At 42.0% G+C, this 19,158-nt stretch overlaps 1 protein-coding gene across 1 annotated transcript in view; it reads right to left on the bottom strand.

The window, feature by feature from the left end:
* Window positions 1–2,496: 2,496 nt before the first annotated feature.
* MSH3 (mutS homolog 3) overlaps window positions 2,497–19,158 on the bottom strand; it is an 86,329-nt gene continuing 69,667 nt past the window's right edge. Inside the window, exons 21-24 of the mRNA XM_014258250.2 lie at window positions 5,956–6,142; window positions 5,692–5,815; window positions 4,351–4,525; window positions 2,497–2,903 (exon numbers count right to left, since the gene is read on the bottom strand). Of these exons, the coding sequence (XP_014113725.2) occupies window positions 2,795–2,903; window positions 4,351–4,525; window positions 5,692–5,815; window positions 5,956–6,142 (595 nt within the window). The 3' untranslated portion in view covers window positions 2,497–2,794. The remainder of the gene's footprint in view (window positions 2,904–4,350; window positions 4,526–5,691; window positions 5,816–5,955; window positions 6,143–19,158) is intronic.

Here is a 19,158-nt window from a genome sequence, read left to right as displayed (position 1 = left end):
AGCTGACATTTCACTGATCCCTAAATTGATTTATTGTAAACTTTTGTGTTAGCAAACTCGTGTCACTCCTATAAATACCTCTGGAAACCTATGCAACAAAAAGAAAAATCCTCTGGAGAATTCCCTGTGAAAGATGTTGTCTGGCAGCAATGGAGGTAATTGCTCCTGGTAATGTATTTTGCTTTGCACATCCTACAATAACGTTTTTACATAACCAAACACAAAGAGGCAGGGACTGCACCCTGCCCTCTGCCTCCCTCTCCTCCATCCAGGGCCCGTGCCACGTTTGGCTGCTCACCTGAGGCTGTCAGGTCTGCAGGCAGCACTGAAAGGCATTAACATTTACATGAACATTTCTCTGCTGAGAGCAGGGACAGCAGTGACCAAGGTCAATAAAGTGATAAACGCTGCCTATAAAACATGGATGAAAGCCATGAGGTGCAAAGTCTTACAGGCTGACTGTGCCTTCATCCTCAGCACAAAGCTGCACTTCTCACATCAGCCTTTCATCATGTCAGTAATGCACTGGGAGCAGAAGCCAATACCCTCTGCAGGCTTCCAAAAACTTTAGTATTTGAGAAATGAGACTTAAACATTCCTTTTTGAAGGCATCCCAAGACTAGGATGAATTCCCACTATCACCAGCCACCATCTAACACAGGCCACTCCTCTTTAATACTAGAGGATCAAACCTGTTGATTCAGCACACAGACAAAACCTTATTGCTCTGATTTAAAAACGGGGCACATCTCCAAGATGATCCCACTACCAAAGCTGTACCTCACATTCTTTTTAAGGTGAAGATTAGTGTGCTGGGACTGAAAAGACAATAAAAGAACAGTTAACAAAAAACAAAAGAGCAGCTTCTCAGCTCTGAGAAGGACTTCTGCTATGACAGAGAACCACCGACTTAACCACAGCAGAAAGAATGAAGACAAAAACCTCTTATAAAGTTAAGGGTTTTCCTTGTTTTTCAGTACGTTTTTGTTTCTTTTTACCCTTCACTCTTCCCAGGCTGAGGAGGGTCTGTCTGTGTGGAAAATCTCCTGCCCCACGAGTGCTCCCAGGCAAGCCCTGGGCTCCTGCTGGGCAGCAGCAGAACCAGGCACCCAAAACCAGCACCAAACACAGCAGCAGCAGTTTGCATCCCCTCACAGAGCATTCTACCTAGCACTTCACCTAGGAAATTACACAGCAGTGACTACAGCAGTGCCTTCAGTGATTACCTGGCATGTCTGTGAGAAGCCTCCTTGGGACAGCCAGAAAAGCTCCCTGCAGACAGCAGGGCTCACCATCACAATTTGTCTGCTGTGTGACCACAGACATCAAAGCCTGCTGTGGCTGCTCTTGACAGCACAAGAAACCCAGCAACACCAAATCCCCCTCCCCAGGCTTAACTGTGGTTCTCCATTTCTCTCACTGCATCCAGGGCTGTTTTTCCATCCTCGTCAGAGCACAGTCTGAATGCTCCCTCGAGGGTGAGGACTAGAAGTGCACTTAGCACATACAGGAATTTAGTAATGGCTCATTCATTCTCTCTGGTGGCAATGGTCAGAGGTCTTCAGAGGCACAGCACTGTATCTGTGCAGTTAACAGCAGAGCACTGTGTTCATCACAATGCCTGCCTCAGATAAACACACACCTGCAGTCACACCTTGGAAGATTAATTTTCCTCTTCAGCTCCTCCAGGTCATGCCAGTGCAGTGCAGAGTCTGGGAGGAGAGGCTCACACTGATGCCTGCTGCCAGGCAGTTTGTCTAACTGATGTCCTGCCACCTCAAGAGCCTGCAGAGAATGGTTTGTTTCAGGTTAACATGTCAGAAATCACCCCCTTTCCTTCAGGGAGGGGCTGCTCCAGCAGGGTCCCTGGCATGGGGTCAGTCCTGCAGGGACAAACCCTGCCACCAAACTGCTCTGTCTGGAGCTTCCCAGGGGACCTCAGCACCCCCTGCTCGGGTGTGGCTCCCCAGGGCTGCAGGGCAGCCAAACCCACACCACCCCTGCATTGTTTTTATACTACTTGAGACTACTTGCTGAGGTTTAACCATGTCAGCATCCTTGTCCATTTTCACAGCAATGTGCTTAGTCCGGTTATTTTAGGGAAACCCCATTTGGGTATCATATTCCCACAGGGAATTTGGCCATGGTAACTGGAAATTTAAAAATTGAGGAGCTCTTCTGAATTTTGCAGCTTCACTTTGCATTTGACAGAGCACTGGGGCAGCCAGCTGCACACTCTGAATTGCCCCTTTCACTCACCCTTACAAAACCCCAACATTATTTCTGGAATTAGGTCTTTCTCCAGACACTGCCAGACAGGGGAAAGATCAGGAAGAAAGGATGCTCTGAAAATTTTTAATGCATTAATATTGGAACAAGGAAAAAAGTCTCATTATAGTATCCACTGTTTAGCAGTTGCTGGCTGTAGAGCAGAGTTGACTAGTCTACTACATTTTCCCAACACACACAAATATTTCTTCAGAAATTGAAGTACAATAGAGGTGAAACACATTATTTTATTTATTAAAAATTTACCTTATAATTGATCAATATTTTTTTCATGTTTTTTAAACAAACTAGATTCAATCCCCATAGAGAGTTTGCAATTAAGGAAAAGGGTGAAAAGGAAGGGATGTGGAGAGAGGAAATTAGACATGATGCAGCATCTGTTATCTCTCAGAAAGCCAAAAAGTCAACTCAGTGCACCTGGACCTGCACCCTGATAAAATGCATTAGTTTCCAGACATGTACTTTGCACCTCCAGTATCTTCCATCTTTAACCATGATGTAAGGATTAAGAATTGTCCTTTCTTTCATCCTCAGGCTCACACCTATTTTTCCATTTCTGTAGTTCCTGAGATTCATTTATCTTCCATGCTTCAGCAAAGGACTTCATTTTTTTCCTGTGGGAGAAAAAAAAAAAAAAACCCTAATCAAAATACAGCCACATTTTTAAATGAAGCACATCAAACCCTGAAAGTCCTACAGTCATCTGCAAAATTTTATACACAGTCCAAAATAGCACAGCTCAAAATGTTATGTGATCTTCAAACAACCAGTTAATATTTTCCAAGATACATGTTCCTGCTCTAGGTCAGCCAACAAATTAATTTCATAACTAAGTTACAGCACCAGCAGCATTGACAAAATGATATAAAAAAATGGTAAGAACAAATTGTTAAAGGAAATAAACAGCATTGCAGTCAGCCCTGTTTAATTTTCATCATTCAGTTCGTACAAATTTGTATTTGTAGGATCATAAAAAGAAAACACATTTTCAATATAAATGAGTGCATGCATCCTTCCTGTTTCTCCTTAGCATTTTTTGATTTATAAGAGCTGTGACAAATTACAAGACGTTTACAACGGGTTAACACACATTGCTGGTGACAGTAATGTCAAAACTGGATGAAATTACCCAGTGGATTTTCTTAAATAATATGAAAGTGATTTAAAAAAATAAGACAAGGCATCAGGCCCATGGGTACGGAGACAGCACAAGGGCAGCGCTACCGGCAGGTCTGGGTGTGGCTGCCCAGAGCTGGTAACTCCTGTTCCCACCCCACCGACCAGACCCACGCCTGGGAACAGCAGAGATACTGCTGGAGACTTGTTTTTCCTTCTTTTACCAGTTATGGACTGTATTTCCAATTAGTGTAAGCCACCACACTATTTTTCCTATAAACTGTCATGTAGCATCAAATGTTTTTATTTTGCTTTATTAAGAGGGGATAAAAAACGTCGTTAAGCGCCGAGTACTGTCAAGTTCCAAAGTTTGCACCTATAAATAATTAGTAGTCAAAATGTTCTCATGCAAAATGATCCTGTCAGGATTAGGTACAGCCATCAGACAACCAAGATCTTGGTTCATTATGTTCCTAAGGGGCTACTGGAATTTTGCTCACAGGAAAATAACCAAGGAAAATAACAGTCATAGAAAAAAAAATAACAGTGAAAATGGATATGAGTATCTAAAGTGTGCACATAATGTTACAGGATTTACAAATCCATTATGCCACTTCATACACACAGGAATTTTCATAACTAGTCTAATATACAGAGTAGAAACACCCCTGAATGAAAACTGGCTATCAGAGAACTTTCAGTAAAATTTCAGGTCTTTGTGTGGACAATCAAAATATATTATAAATATTTATTTTCAAGTTAAACCCGAAGAAGAATGTCCACATTTCCTTCCACGCTTTAGTATGTAGAGACAATTTCAAGTTCCAAAGTAAGTAATAAATACTTTTTAAATTAAAGTCATTAGTATTTTCACTATCTCTGCTGAGAATATAAGTAGGTATAACAGAAAGAAATAATTTTTTTACAAATCATATTTGTTCTGACCTTTTCATGTTCACTATTCTCTCCAACTCCTTTGATTTGTGAGCTGCTTTTTTCAAGATTTCTTCAGGAATATCTGCCAGTTTGGCAACATTTAGCCCATAACTCCTTGCAGAGACTCCTTTAGTTATTTGATAAAGAAAAGTGATGAATTCAGGATTCTCTTCCACTTCAGATCCTAAAAAAGTAAAACCAAAATCAAAACCTCCTCTATGTGGCAAATAAACAAGTCTCCTGTCCTGATCAGCTTACAAGGTAAGCAGATAATACAATACAAAGAATTATTTAGGGGAAAGGTTGATGGCAAATACCAATGGCAAGTCATTAAAAAAAAAAATTTGAAAAAATCTACGATTATTCAGTGAGCAGACCTTTAAGATGCCTCTTATAATTCAAGAACCGGGACCATCATGTTTCAAAACAGTTTCAAAACAATCAGATGTGTTTTTTCACTCCATAGAGTGCTAAATTCTGGAGCTGCTTGACACAGTAGGATGAAGACACTGAAAGAACACGATGTTAAATTAGGCAGCCCCGTTGAAATCCAATCCACGGGAGATACAAAACACATCCTGCTCGTGAAGCCCCATAAATAGCAAATGTTTTCAGACAGTGAGATCTTTCAGAGAAGGAGCTGCCATATGTTTGATCCCTAATCCCTCCTCCCTAATCCTTTGTGTTTGGCTGCTGTGGGAAGTTGGATGCTGCGATGGGCACATCTTTCACCCACCCCAGCTCAGGTATCCTCCTGCACCACAAGAAGGAAGAGATGTCCAATTTTCAACTCCCCCAAGATGCGTGACTGGAGTGAGAATGGGTGTATCACGTTCAGGTCAGGTGTAAATCGTCACACTGACATCTTAGGATTTTAGCTTTTACATTTTGCATGCATTTGTAACCCTGCAGGTCTTTGGGGTAGAACCCCAAACCCCAGTGCAGGGTCAGCTGCTGCTTCCCCATTTGGGTCAGACCCAGCAATTCCTCTCCAGGCCTGGCAATCAAGGACACCTCAGTGCCTCAGGCCCCAGAAATGCAAACAAAAGGGAGCTGGGGCAGCAAACTGGGGCTGAATGGCTTCATCAATTCCTGCAGCTGCAATTGGGAGATCAACCCCCGGTGTGCAAATGGAGCAGACTTAGAGAAGTGGGAAACCCGTCAGGCCTGCTCCATTTTGGGTGCAGCCCTGGGGGGCTTTGTCTGCCCTAAATGTACCTGAAGGCCCTTCAGCAAATACAGCTGCTTTTTATTCCCTTCACTTGGCCTGCCCTCTGCTTTCAGGTAGCCTGAAAAGGCAACAAAAGTAGTGTTAGTTTGTGCCAGAGTGTCCCTGAGGTGCGCACTGACCTCTCTGCTGGTCATCCTCGTTCAGCAGGAATGCCATGTGGTAATTGCCCACGGCGTGTGGGTACAGCTGCTGCAGCTCGCACACCGGCGGGTAGTGGGTGACAAACAGCGTCAGTGCCTGCACCTGCAGCACACACACACACAAAATACAAGGGCTGTGTTTCCTGAACACCTCTGGGCAGAGCTGTGTCCCTTCTCCACAGCCCCGTGCCCGCCCTGCCCCGAGGCCGCGGCCTACCCTGGCTGGAGAGCCACCACACTTACATCCCTGATGAAATGCTCCAGGGTAGCGTAGGCAATGGCAATGCCGTCGTGTGTGCTCGTCCCTCGGCCCAGCTCGTCCAGGATCACCAGGGACCTCGAGGTGGCCTTTCTGATGATCTCAGCAGTGTCTGTCAGCTCCTCCATGAAGGTGCTTCGGCCTTTGTAGATGTTGTCTGCAGCGCCCATTCTGCACCGGGACACACAAAACAAAAACTCATTACGAATTCCAGCTAAGGCTGGGAAACAAAGCAATCATGCGGATGAAATGATTCTGTAGTAAATCTCAGGTTGCTGCTCCAAACAGAGGAGAAGAATCCACGCAGAACATTTCCCTTCCAGAAGTTCCCAGCACACACTTCTCCCACCTTCACAAGCAGGACAAGGCAGCCAGCTTTTCCTTAAAAAAGAAGCCTGGGACTTCAGACCAGTCAGCTCACGAGAATTCCATCAAAGGCAGCTGTGAAGGTGAATTCTACTCCTTTGCTTTTATTTGTACAGGTTTCTAATGCTGACAATGCCTAAAGGTATCCGATATTGGCATTTGCACACAGAGTGGAAGCTCCTGGTGTTTGTGCATGCAAACAGCAGAGCAGCGGCTTCCTTCAGGCAGTAACAACATAACAATTATTTCCCCTAATTGCACGGGTACACAATGTTAACTAGCATGCTTAAACAAGATTTAAAGGTATTTTAAAGTTCTCTCTTCATTCTGTTGAAACACAACTCCTAGCAGCATCCAGGCAGCTGAGCACCACACACAAATTTCTCCACATTCCATCCAACTCTTCTAGCTCTGACTCAGATCCATGTAACCCTCAACCCTCATCTCAAATTGTGATTTTGTGGTCTAGTGCTGAGAAACCTGCTGTCAGTACACCCCAGTTTTCCCTTTTCCTGCAGATTTCCTTACCTGTGCAAGTAATACCCATTCTATACTGAAGAAGAAGCATTCCTTTTTTGCATTTCTACTTTTGAATTGTATTAATCACATTAGAGCATCCCTTTGGAGACAGGCCATCACAAGCAAACCACTGAGGAGGGATGCAAAACTAGATTTATTCACTCTTATCAGCCAATATATAGTTACATATAAGTCACACTGATTTAAGAAAAACTGACTCATGGGTTTAGTATATTACATTTCCAAATTTAACAGCTGGCCACAACAGTATTTAAAGCCAATCAGAACCTTTAAAGAGAAGCCCAATATAGCTTTGTTTTGCTCTGTCTTCTGCTAGGTCTCTATTATAATTGTTTCTGTTACCTCCTGAGGCACCACCAAGACACAAATGATTTTATGAGTATCTTACAACTAAGAGTATTTGACTAAAACCAAGCAGGTTGGACCCAGTACAGCTATGATTTGTATATGTTCCCAAGTCCCTGCCCTGAAAATCCGTCATGGTATCATAAGTTACTGTGTAATAAGCAAATCTTCAGTGATAAAGTAACTACTTTTGATGGGCATGTGAGAGAACTGAGTTTTTATTTCACTGAATGCGTGCTTAAGCACACACACACGTTACGCTCCCACGTACACCGAAGGAGAGGTGATTCTGGCCATAAGCTAATTCAACTGTACATTATTTTTCTCTGAATGAAATATGTAACTCAGGATAATGAGGTATTGTGAAATTAGTGTTTTATTAAGCCACTTGCCGTGTAATCCTTTCAAATGCTAGGTTAGGAATGATGAACATTTTAGTGAATTTGTCTCATTTCAGTGAATTTCTCTAAGTGCCCCCACCACCCCTGTGGCCCCTTTCCCAGCTTGGGTCACGCACCAGGTTCTGCTGTAAAATCAAACAATCCCCCTTACTGCACAGATCCACAGAGAACAGGGTAACTTAGGCCTGTTTTAATGCTATTAACTGCAAATACATTAATCAGAATGACAAATACTCTTCCTGTTTGAACAATCTCTGGCTCCTTAATGAACAACTTCAGTCTTAGTTTCTGACCCCACAATTAGTGGCATTATTATTATTTTCTCGTTTCTTACTTGGCTTTTCCTTACAGGGACAGCATCTCACAGGCCGTCTATTGTATGCCTGTGATGATTACACACAGAGCTTCCATTTTTCTCTGGGATTGCATCATTTCCATAGAGCCCACAAAATATTTCAGCCTCTTTTGTATATAATTTGCATTCACAAAAATAATTTTCTGAACTTCCTCACTAAAAGCTCAAGATACAAAGAGAAATTAGTATTATCTTTCTCTTGTTGTTAAAGAGAGCTGGAAAAGAAGTTTTTCTTTCCAGCATCTTAAAACATTCAAATCCAGCTCGGGCTTAACTACAGATTAAAGAAACAGTGTATTTTTAAATTACATAACACCTCTCAAATGTCATCCTTTGAAAATGGATAAAATTGTTCTTTCTGCCTCTGTCCTTTATACTAGAAGTATTATACTTGTTTTTTTGAACATACATGCCGAGCACTGTTATCCCAGAAATAAGCAGGAATAACTGTCTTAGTGGATGATGGCATTTATAAAACTAACAGTTAATTTGCAGCACTGCTCCCTAACTTTATGCTCTATTATTCCTGACACAATTAAGTTGTTGAGTCACAAAAACTATTGCCTAAACAACCTTTTTTTTGTTGTTTTTTTTCACATTTAAAACAGCCATAATAAACCCCACCAAACTTCTCCAAGACTCAGAGGTTCTGAATACACATTTTATTGCAGATCTCCTCCTAAATGTTTTTTTTTTTATACATTTTATACATTAAATTCCTCCCCTCCCATCCTGCCCATGAGGAACATGCAGACAGGCAGTGTGAGCAGTGTCTCTTTGGATCCATCACTCCTCAGCAGATGCAATTTGGCTGGAAAACACTTGTTTTAATGTCTCTTTGACAGCCAACCAAATCTTGCAAAATTAAAAGCTCTTCATCTTATGGTGTTCAACACATTTATTATGCAAACTAAAAAAAAAAAAAAAGAGGATGGATTATCTCTTTTCTGTGCTCAGTTCAAGTAGCAAAGACTCCTGTCAAAGGCCTCAGACAAAAACAAGAGAGAGGCAATGTTTTGTAAATTAGTTTTCAGAGAGTAAGTTAGAGGATATAACTGTGCTACCTGTCAAAAGGAGTTACCCCACAAGCTCTTAGAGTTGGCTTGGTTTCAAGATCACAGTGTGGGCCCCAGGAAGCCCATTCTCCTTTTATTCTACTGTGGATCTCTCACACAGTTTGTGAAAATGAAGAAGCAGCCCAGGAGCTCACAGTAGTAACAAAACCCAGCTACATTCCACCATGTGAATCCCAGAAAACAAGACTGCAAAGCCATTCCCTAGAGCCTGATTTTCACACAGCTGTCAACAGCCCAGTGCTACTGAGTCCTACTCTAGAGATTACTTAATGCTGGGAAAAAACACCAAGCTTAAACTTGATTTTAGTAATATCCATCTGATATTACAAAGGTCACCTAAAACACTGCAAGAATGGAACCTGTCGCAGAAGAATAAACCTAATTCAAGAACAATTAATATTGAAAGAAAATTACTCTTTTCTCCAAGAATAAGGTGTAGAACACTCTCAGAACCAACAAAAACCACTTTCTGTGATTCAAAGGTAACACTGAGAACACCATGAATAAAATAAATTCATAATGCAACTTTACAATTCCACTCACTCCTTCACACAAACCCCTTTGAAATGTCATTTCAAAGATCAACTGCATTTGCACAGGAGTAATTTAAATTAAAATAACCAGTTTACAAGAAGGGAGGATTAGATGTGCTGCTGCCTTTCCTGGCAGGGGCCCATTCTCCACAGCCTGTCTGTGCTCAGCAGAGCGGTGTGGCCAGGGCAGTGGGGACAGGCAGCCCACCAGGGATGGGCAGGACAACTGAGATGTATTAAGTAATCCCTCAGGAGACTGCGTGTGCAAATTTCTAACAGCTCACTGGCAAGAAAATAATGCTTCACACTCCCCCACAACCTACTGGTACATCGTCCTCTTCATTTCCATCAAGATCTCACTGATGCAAACCAAAAACTGACAGTAAGAAAAAAATAATTTACAGAAGCTGTAATTACAGAATTAGGAAAAAAAAAATAAGTGTGACAGAAAGCATGGCTATCAGGATAGTTATTATTTTTGCATTATTCATGGTGACTTATAAGAAGTGTGCCAAGTTACGTGGATGATGACAAGAAATCAAAGGATGGATGCTCATGACATAAACCTGGTTTCAGTCTACATGCACACGTGCTCAACCATTTCTACAACTACTTATCTGCAAATTTAAATGAAGAAATACCAGTGGTGTGTTACCTAATTTAGGAGAACAGCTGTTGAGAAGCCTGATAGAATGCATTCCATGTAAAATACATTTTTGTCTCGTACATTACTGTAGATACGTGATACTCTCAGTCACTGAGAGATTAATGAAGATATTAAACGACTCTGAGGCATACAAAGTTTGCATTATCCTAGAAAAAAAAGCGATTCCAAAGTGATTTCAATACTGAGTTTCACAGTGGTTTTTACATCTTTTTTTCCCCTTCTCACTATCACAAAGTAACTGAAGCAGCCAGAACAAATAATCACTGAAATCCTGCTTTCCTTCTAGGCTGGCCCACAGGGGAATGCTGCACACACCACTACCCTGGCGTTTTAAAAGAAACATTTCTAACAGGATTAACTATCAAGATGTGAAGTGCATTGATTTTTTTTCTTTATTTTTTTTTTTTTTTTAATTCTGAAAGCCAGAGGAAAGGAAAACACCCATGGACTCAATTTTTTCAAAAGCTTCAGCTGGACTGACCAAACAGGTAGTTCTGAGCTGCAAGGATAGAATCCCTGTCAGTCAGTGCAGACCCTGAGTGACAAGAAGCTACCAGCACCCCTCTTTCCTAGATTTTATAGACTAACAGAAACTCGGTTATTGCAAAAGGTTATGTTACATTACCTAGTGAGGAACACCCAGTAAACTTGCTTTCTGAAATTAAGCAATGATACTCTCAGTAACATCTGAACTCCTTAAAAATACTTGTTACATTGCCTAGGGCAAACACACCACTCTTAAATTATCAGTGTAAATGTCACTGATGGTCAAGAGAAAGACCAGCTTGTGAATGCAAACATTTTGCAATAAATTATAAATTTTAAGAGCAGATACTCAAATTAGGGTGTTTCTTTGAGAGCCGTAAGTATTAGCCAGAAGAAAGTGAAGAAACAGAGACCCCCAAATACGCACAGGTTTGCACTCACTGCTGTGGACACCAGGGAGGGAACTCAAGGTAATTAAGTTAATGTCCATTTGTAGCTGAAGGATTGAGGTCAGGAGGGATTAAAGGAACTATAGCAACAGGGACAATGGCTGAAGCACTTAGCACAAGTGAACTTTTCCCCTTTAGACCTGTGGATGCCAAGGACAATCCAATTCCAACTGTGACTGGGTCAAGTCATAGGATGGAAGAGTTTCAGAAAGGTAAATACAACCACTCAGCCTGACTGTAAAACAGCTGATGAGCTTTGCAGGCAGATTTCCTCCTCCCATGGCCCCATGCAGCATGCTGGGGAAATCCTCTGCACCTCCTGAGTGTGCATCCCTGCCCTGCACTGACCGAGATGGATTTCCAGGGCCCATTCCAGCCCCTGCACAAAGGGCTGCTGGTACTCAGACCTTGCCCAACACCATGTATGCACCCCAAAGGCTGTCTGGTTGAATATGGCATTATTCCATGTATAAAAGATGCAAACCTCACACTGCAGATGCATGCTTCTGTGAAATGAACAGAGACATGAAACCAAATTAGCTACAGATACATGCACAGCCTGGCTTAACTTGTTCCTACAGAGCCACAGAACACTGTCAGAAGCAGTTACAGCTCAAATGTACTGTGATATGTCCAAGACACAACTTTTCTAGGAAAAAAAAATAACAAAATAGTTCTTCAATCTAACAACACTAACTACAACTTTCGCTTATTCTTTTGTTTTTTTATAAAATCCAAACCAAAGCTATCTCCACGTGATAATGGTGCAATGTACTTAATACAGCACCCTGTTCTTCCCCGAAAGATGGGAACAATTCACCCCAGAGGTGCAATTACATGACTGATTGTGAGCATAAATGAAAGGCTTAAGTAATTCTTGTTACTCTGGCAGTAAACAAAAATACAATTAAGGAGGAACAAAATGAAACAAATTACTGTGCCATAAAGAAGTAACATTTCTGAAAATTACTTTGGGGTTATTGACAGCTAAAAGTTCTGTTTGTCTGACTCATTGTGCTTTCAATACAAACAATACTTTTTTGGCATGTCAGTATATAAAATTCTCACGTGGTCTTGGGATTGCTTTGTGAGAACTGCTCCCTACTTTTATGCACAATAAATAAATCAATGTACATGGCAGAACCACTAAGCATTACCACATACATACAAAATAAACAAAGATCTGAAAAAGTACCTTTGATTTCTTAATTTTCTGACCATTATCTTTCAGAGTCTAACTGCTCAGGCAAATTGAGAGACTTTGCTCTATTTGTTCTATTTTATTTTTTTCTCTCCAAAGGAAGATCTGAATAATTTAAACATTTGTTTTCAGGTTTAAAGAATTTCAACAAAAAAAGTCTCCAAAGTTCTGGTCAAAACCAGGTTATGTACAAACAAGTTGTTCAGCTGAGATAAACTCCTCCACAGTTTTGTCTCAGCAATCAATCTCCTGGTGATTTCTGCACACACCTGCAGAACCTGCCAAACACTGCTGTCACCTCCCCACTGGTTTCACAGCCTAGATTTTTATGATTATGAAGAAGCTGACTAGATAACTGTCTTCATTTGTCTGAGGTGTTGTGATTTTAACTCGTATTTCTAGGAAAAATTATTTTCATAATCTTACCCTGTAAGCCTCAAATAAATCATTACAGCTTCATAAAGAAATAAATGGAAGCCAGGATATTTTTTTTTTTTTAATGTAGACTCTGGTCTTTAGAGTTAAAACCAAAAAAATTTACAAGTGATATAAAAATGAGAGGCAATATTTGCCTATTCCTATGCAAATCAGACCATTTCTAATAATGGAGCTTGTTACTTATTTATTATTTTAAATACAACTATTTCCCCCTTCTGTGCTTCCTTCTCCTGTGCAGCTCCCTTTTGATAAGCCAATGAAACTGGCTGAATGAAATCAAGTGTAACATGGTTTGCCTAGTTACAAAAAGTTGAGAATTCGTTTTTCCACGAGAGGTTACATCAATGGAATAGTTACATCCATCAACACTTAGGAATATTATTTTGCTTTTGTTCTCACATGATTCACCTCAATGTATTGCAAAAAGCACTTGGAAAACATCTTCCACTCAGTTCCCAGTTTGACACAAACATTCCTCTTCCTGCTTCACATGCCCGCTCCATCCTCTGCTTTCTGATCTTCTCAGGAGTTCTTACAAAATATACTCTCAGAAAGCCTTGGGACATTTTAACCTGAAAGTAAATCTAAAAGTAATCTAAAGTAAATCATGTCATTTTAAGTATCTTTCAAGCTTGAATGATGGCGGTGTTTCAATGAAGAAAAGAAAAAATAAAATACAAGCATCCCAAGTCGATTGCCCAAATGCTTGGGGCAATATTCATACAATAGTTGCTTTCCATCATGACTTTAAACCTTACTGAAATTCGTGATAATGCCATAGGTATGCACATTCCATCCAGTTAAAATAAAATGTTTGTCTACTTGTTTCTTTCAGCTCCACACACTTGTGAAACAGTAATATGACTTTGTCAAGTTGTCAGAATTAAATAGCTGTAAATGCATTCAGGGAGGCAACACTCACAATACATCTATTACAAGGCCTGACCTTTTGGAGAGTAATTCCACCATTTACAGATCAGAAAAACAGACATTTTAATAAACCGTACAGAAGAAAGTACTATGGCTTGTTTAATGGCCTCTCCAGAAGTCTGGAGTAATGAGGACTGAGTTTGCTTGGGTTGTTTTTCCGTTTGCTTTGAAGAAATCTTCCATCTCCAAACCATCCTCTAAGCCTTAACAGCAACTCTTTCCAGGTATGGGGAAGAGGCTGAGGGCTCCAGGCATCCTGCACAAGCCTACAGGGACACAGCCACAAACACTCCCTTATTATTCTGCCCCATAAATCTCTTTTAGGTGACAACAGTCAAGGCACAGGAAAAAAATGTGAGAGGATCCACAAGGCCTGTAGGCAAATCCTACCAGAAATGTCACTTTGGGATACAGAAATGCCCCTTCCTCTTCCACGTCTGTGGATCCAAGTGCATGTGACTGATGTGGCTCCCTGCTCACAGGATGATGGAGACGAGCAGCACCAGGCACACCACTCAGGCAGGCATTCAAACACTGGTTTATTTTTTAATGCCATTATGCTGTCTCCCAGGTGAGCATGCAGTGGAATGGGCCACACCTGTTTGGAGTGGATTCCAGATGAGCTGAAGATCGCACCTGAGCAGCGGCACAGCAAGGGAAGTACAGCCCCCAGCTGGCAGAACAGCACCGAGCTCCCACTTCGAGGGACTCAGAGGAAATGTCTTGGCTGCTCCAGCAGCTCCCTAGAGATAAAGAGAGACTGACTCTCATCAGTACCACCATGTTAAGCCAGGTATATGTGTAAGAAACACTGTTTTTCCTTTAACCTGGAATGCATAGTAAGTAAAAAACAAGCATGGTCACTCTGTCCAAACACTGGGCAGGCAGGAGCAGAGAGCGTTCCTCACTCCTTTGGAAAAGAAGGATTATCTGGTGGGCACTTCTGGGGTGCCTCCAAGGCAGTGTCTCACAAAAACAGGCTCAGCTGGGTGAAATATCCAGGCTGGACTGATCAGAATCCCCAGAGCAGGGAGAGACCCCCAGGGATCACCCAGTGCCACCCTGCCCTGCCCAGACCCCCCAGCAATCCCCCTGGGCATCCCTGGAGCTCTGTCCAAGCTCTCCTGGAGCTCTGGCAGCCTCGGGGCTGTGCCCATTCCCTGGGGAGCCTGGGCAGTGCCAGCACCTCTGGGGGAAGAGCCTTTCCTGATGTGCACCCCAAATCCCTGGCCCAGCTCCAGCTGTTCCTGGGCGCTGCTCCTGTCCCGGGGAGCAGAGATGGGAGCTGCCCTCGGGAGGAGCTGCAGCCCCTGCTCTGGGACTGGCCCCACCCCTGGTGAGTGACACTCCTGTGGCAAACTGAGTCATGCACACACCCAGGGGTCCTCTCAAGGGTGGACACAGCCTGTGTGGATACGTTTTCCTAGAGCCTGCAAAGGGGTGTGCTCATCACCTGAGCTGTGTCACCTCAGGCCACAGCTGGGAGGACATAGCTGACACTCCCATGGACCTCAAATGCCATTTTCAACTGCACCTTCACTTGCAAAGGCTCTCAGTTGTTCTGTTGTTGCTTGAAGTGATCAAAATCCCTTCCCTTTACTGAACCCATCAACCAACTCAGAAAAGCCACTGCAAGGTACATGGCTGGGACTGGACCTTCGTGGCTGGAATTTATGTGACCCAGCTAAGGCCAGGGTGAGGGTTACTCCTCCATTATTTCAGTGCTCAGCTGTCCAAAGATTTTTGCACTCTGGAATTAATTGAACAAAGAGCTTTTACACATGTTCAACATCACACAAGAACAACAAATTACAAAATACCAAAACAGTGGTGTAACTTCAGCGCTGGGACACACAGATCCAGGATTCCATCGAGGCCATGTCTGAGGGACTCTATACAGAGATGTGTAATACAAGAATTAAAAAACATCCCTCCCTAGCCAGGGTGAACAATCACCATCTGTTTTCCCACCTTTTCCAACATACAGTGGAATCTGAAAGAAGTGAGTACCTCCTCACTGCAGTCAGCACTGAGGAGCGCCCTCCATGTTAAAAATGCATTTAGATCATCTCTCACAAGGAGAAAATGCAGAAGTTCTTCACATCTAACTGCAGATGATGTGATGTGAAGGGACTATCCCAAGTCTCCAAGTGCAGGTGACTGCATGAGGTGCAAACGCTGACCTGCAGCTCCCCCATGCAGCCACCACCTGCACACCACCTGCAGTGCCAGCCTCCCCTGCACCCCATAGACAACTCCAGAGTTTGACACCATGAGGGCTGAAGTCATGCTGAGAGCCTGTAAACAGCAATAAAACTCTCTAAAGAGAGACCAAGTGCATGAAAGGATAATCTACAAGCATCTTAGTGATGCCTGTACTTGCTCCTTTCAGTGTGAGGCAGACCACCTGCAAGAGGCAGTTCTCCAAAAAACAATTTGAAGCACAGGGCACACTCTGAGTTCAGACAACTGAAGCTGCACTTTTAACAGCATTCCCAGCTTGGCTGAGATGAAACCTCACTGGAAGTTGTGGGTCACTGCAGTGACTGTGCTAGCTCCCTGGAGTAAGTGAAAGCAGCTCTTATTTCAACACAGAAACCCAGGCAGGTAAGTGCTCTAGGAAGGAAATTACTCAGTCCCTGCACCATCACCTGGCACTGGCAGAGGTTGCTCTCCTTCACAGGATTCCTTCTGATGGCAGCTTGTGATGGCCAAGAAATGATTCTCAAAGTCCTGAAGGCACTTGGTAATCTGAACTGTTAATTAACTTGTTTATTTGAAGATGTTTTGCCTTCAAAGGGCTCCAGCATTCTCCTTCTCCCTCCCAGTCTGGAACATGGACCCTCAGCAACAGCTGCTGCTAGCCCACAGGAAGCAGGATAAAGCCTCCTAGCAATGGGAAATTCTATCAATAATTGATTAGAAGAGGGACCTCTGTGGAGGTCAGCTTTCTTCAGCAGCTGAACACCACCCCTCCCGAGGGCAGGATTAGCCCAGCAGAATTCTTGTCATTAATTCCTCCATACACTGATGTCCACCCTGGCTTTGTCTCCCCACTCAAACACACACAGAAACAGAATATTAATTTCAGTGTCTGAATGACTGAATTAGAACTAACAAAAACTGAAAGTTAATTTTAAAGTAGAAAATGAACCTACTTACTGCATGGAGAAACTTGGATGGGAATTTTCAAACATCAGAGAATTAAACATCCAAGTCCCATTTAAAGTCAATGTAGATGGGATGTCAACCTCTTCAAAATCCTTCTAAATTTTTTTAAATAGAATGCCACTGATTAAATTGAAATTCTTTAAGAAAAGATTGCAGGAAAACATCATGCCTCATTGGAGAAGGAAAAAAATAAAGAAGAAAATACTAACCAGCAAACATCCTCAAAATCCTGTGTTCTCCCCCTAGTCTGGGCTAGGCTCAGCACTGTCCCCTGTCTTATCCCCCCAGTAATGAAGAAAGGTCATTCCTATCTTCACTCTACCTGTAAGCAATTCCTCTTGCATCTTTAAAAATGTTTAATGTAATCCAGTATTTAAAGTCAATTTAGAGATGCTCTCCTATATAAGCAGATATATCACAAGGAATAACCATAACAGCAACCTTTCAATTTCCATGGAAACTCTACTTGGAAAACAAGACACAAATCCTGGGGATACAAATCCCTTAAACCTATATAAATTCACACTTGGGAGATGCAGTCTACAAAGCAAAAAAAACCAAAAAAAAACAAGACTGCAGGATAAAGCAGTAAACTGGAAAAGGTTTTATCACGTAGAACTCCTGGTAATCCCGGTGCACAGAGCCCCTGATGGAGCCAGCCTGCACAGCACACTGACTGATCCCTCCCTGCATCCCCCAAAACATCACCACAGCACTGATCAAGTACCCTGGAGACCCACTCCTTCCCACCTCACGTTTTCGAAGTATTAAAAATGCGCTGAAGCTAACAACAACAAAATGGAAATTCACGCTTTTTTCAGCAAGACCTTTTGGCCTGGGGTGGCAGTGCAGAAAGGAGGTCTACATAGCGACTATCATTAAAAAAAAAATTAGTAATAATTTTTAATAAAAAATCCAAACAAAAGCTACCTGCAGGACAAAGCACAGAAAACAAAATGAAAACAAAAAAAAAGGCAAAATTGAGTGGGAGTTCAGACAAAGTCTCTGATCTCTTCCAGGTCATTCCTGACCATAGGAGAGTAAAGGGCAAAACCTAAGACTTCAGAAAAAAACATTAAACTTCAAGCAGAACCTAATATGTGGTAGCTGATTTATTGATTCTTTCCTCAAACCAGGCATTAAAAACTATTTCAAGGGTAACTTCCTATGGCTGAGAAACTCCACATTAACCTGCCTGACAGACTGACATAGTTTAAGATCTTCCCCAGAACCCTGAAAAAAAAACAAGACCTACCAAAAAAAAAAACCCCAAACCAACAAAAAGACTCCTTCTCGGATGGTCTCTGTAGATCTTGAGCTGAATCTGCTAACCTGTTCCTTTTCTCCTTTTTTTTTCCTGTTACCTTTTAACTGATGCTTGACTACTTTTATCTTAATAATGTATTATCAATTTCTTCCTGATTAATATTGTGTCAATTAGTTTACTCTTAATTGCTGGTGCAATTACAAGAATTTCAGTAATTCTTCCACATATTCATCTGGTGTTTGACACATATCACATTAAATGAGGAATGGCACATCCAGCTGAGCTTCCAAAACTAATATAGACAAGGACAAAAAAAAAATAATTCAATTCCCTGTGTTAGAATGTGACTGGGCTATGAATTACATGGTCTGAAACCTCACAGAGTAAAAAAAAACACTGTCTCTGCTTGGCTGTTAATTCTAAAAGCAGAAGTTTTACCTCTGACCACACTGCTTTATCAGAAAAGTTATTAAAAGTACTTGGGTTTTATTCTAATACAGAGAAAAGTGAAGTGGAATCAGGGAAGTACACTGGGGAACAGGTGGAACACAGATAAAAAACCAATTTATTCACTCTCAAGCAGGCACAAAACAAAACGCCTCTCCCCATGACTGTGTCATGTTTCTTGGTACTTTCTGCAGAAATCATCCTTTTGCAATGACAGTCTAGGAAAAGCAGAGGAAAGCAGATACTCAGCTTGAGAGTAACTGATTTACGTGTGCATGATTAGAATTCAAGGAGTGTGAACCCAAGTGAAGTACTCTAGCTACAAAACACAGAGAAAGACAAAAATAATCTTCAAACATTTAGTGATGCTGTGATGCTCCTTCTGTAACAGAATCCTGTGTATCTCTGTGTCCCCACAGAAATGCTCACCCCCATCAGCCAGTCCATTGCTTCCAACACAGGGTGGGGAAAAAAACTGGAACATTTTGAATTCTCATCTTCAGCTCCTTCTGGGA

This window comes from Pseudopodoces humilis, chromosome 4 (genome assembly GCF_049639895.1).
Source record: "Pseudopodoces humilis isolate 2021_Gansu_Grassland_sample_001 chromosome 4, ASM4963989v1, whole genome shotgun sequence".
In the NCBI taxonomy this organism is placed as follows: Eukaryota; Metazoa; Chordata; class Aves; order Passeriformes; family Paridae; genus Pseudopodoces; species Pseudopodoces humilis.
The sequence above is the reverse complement of the archived record's forward strand: the minus strand, read 5'-3'. Positions and strand labels throughout refer to the sequence as shown.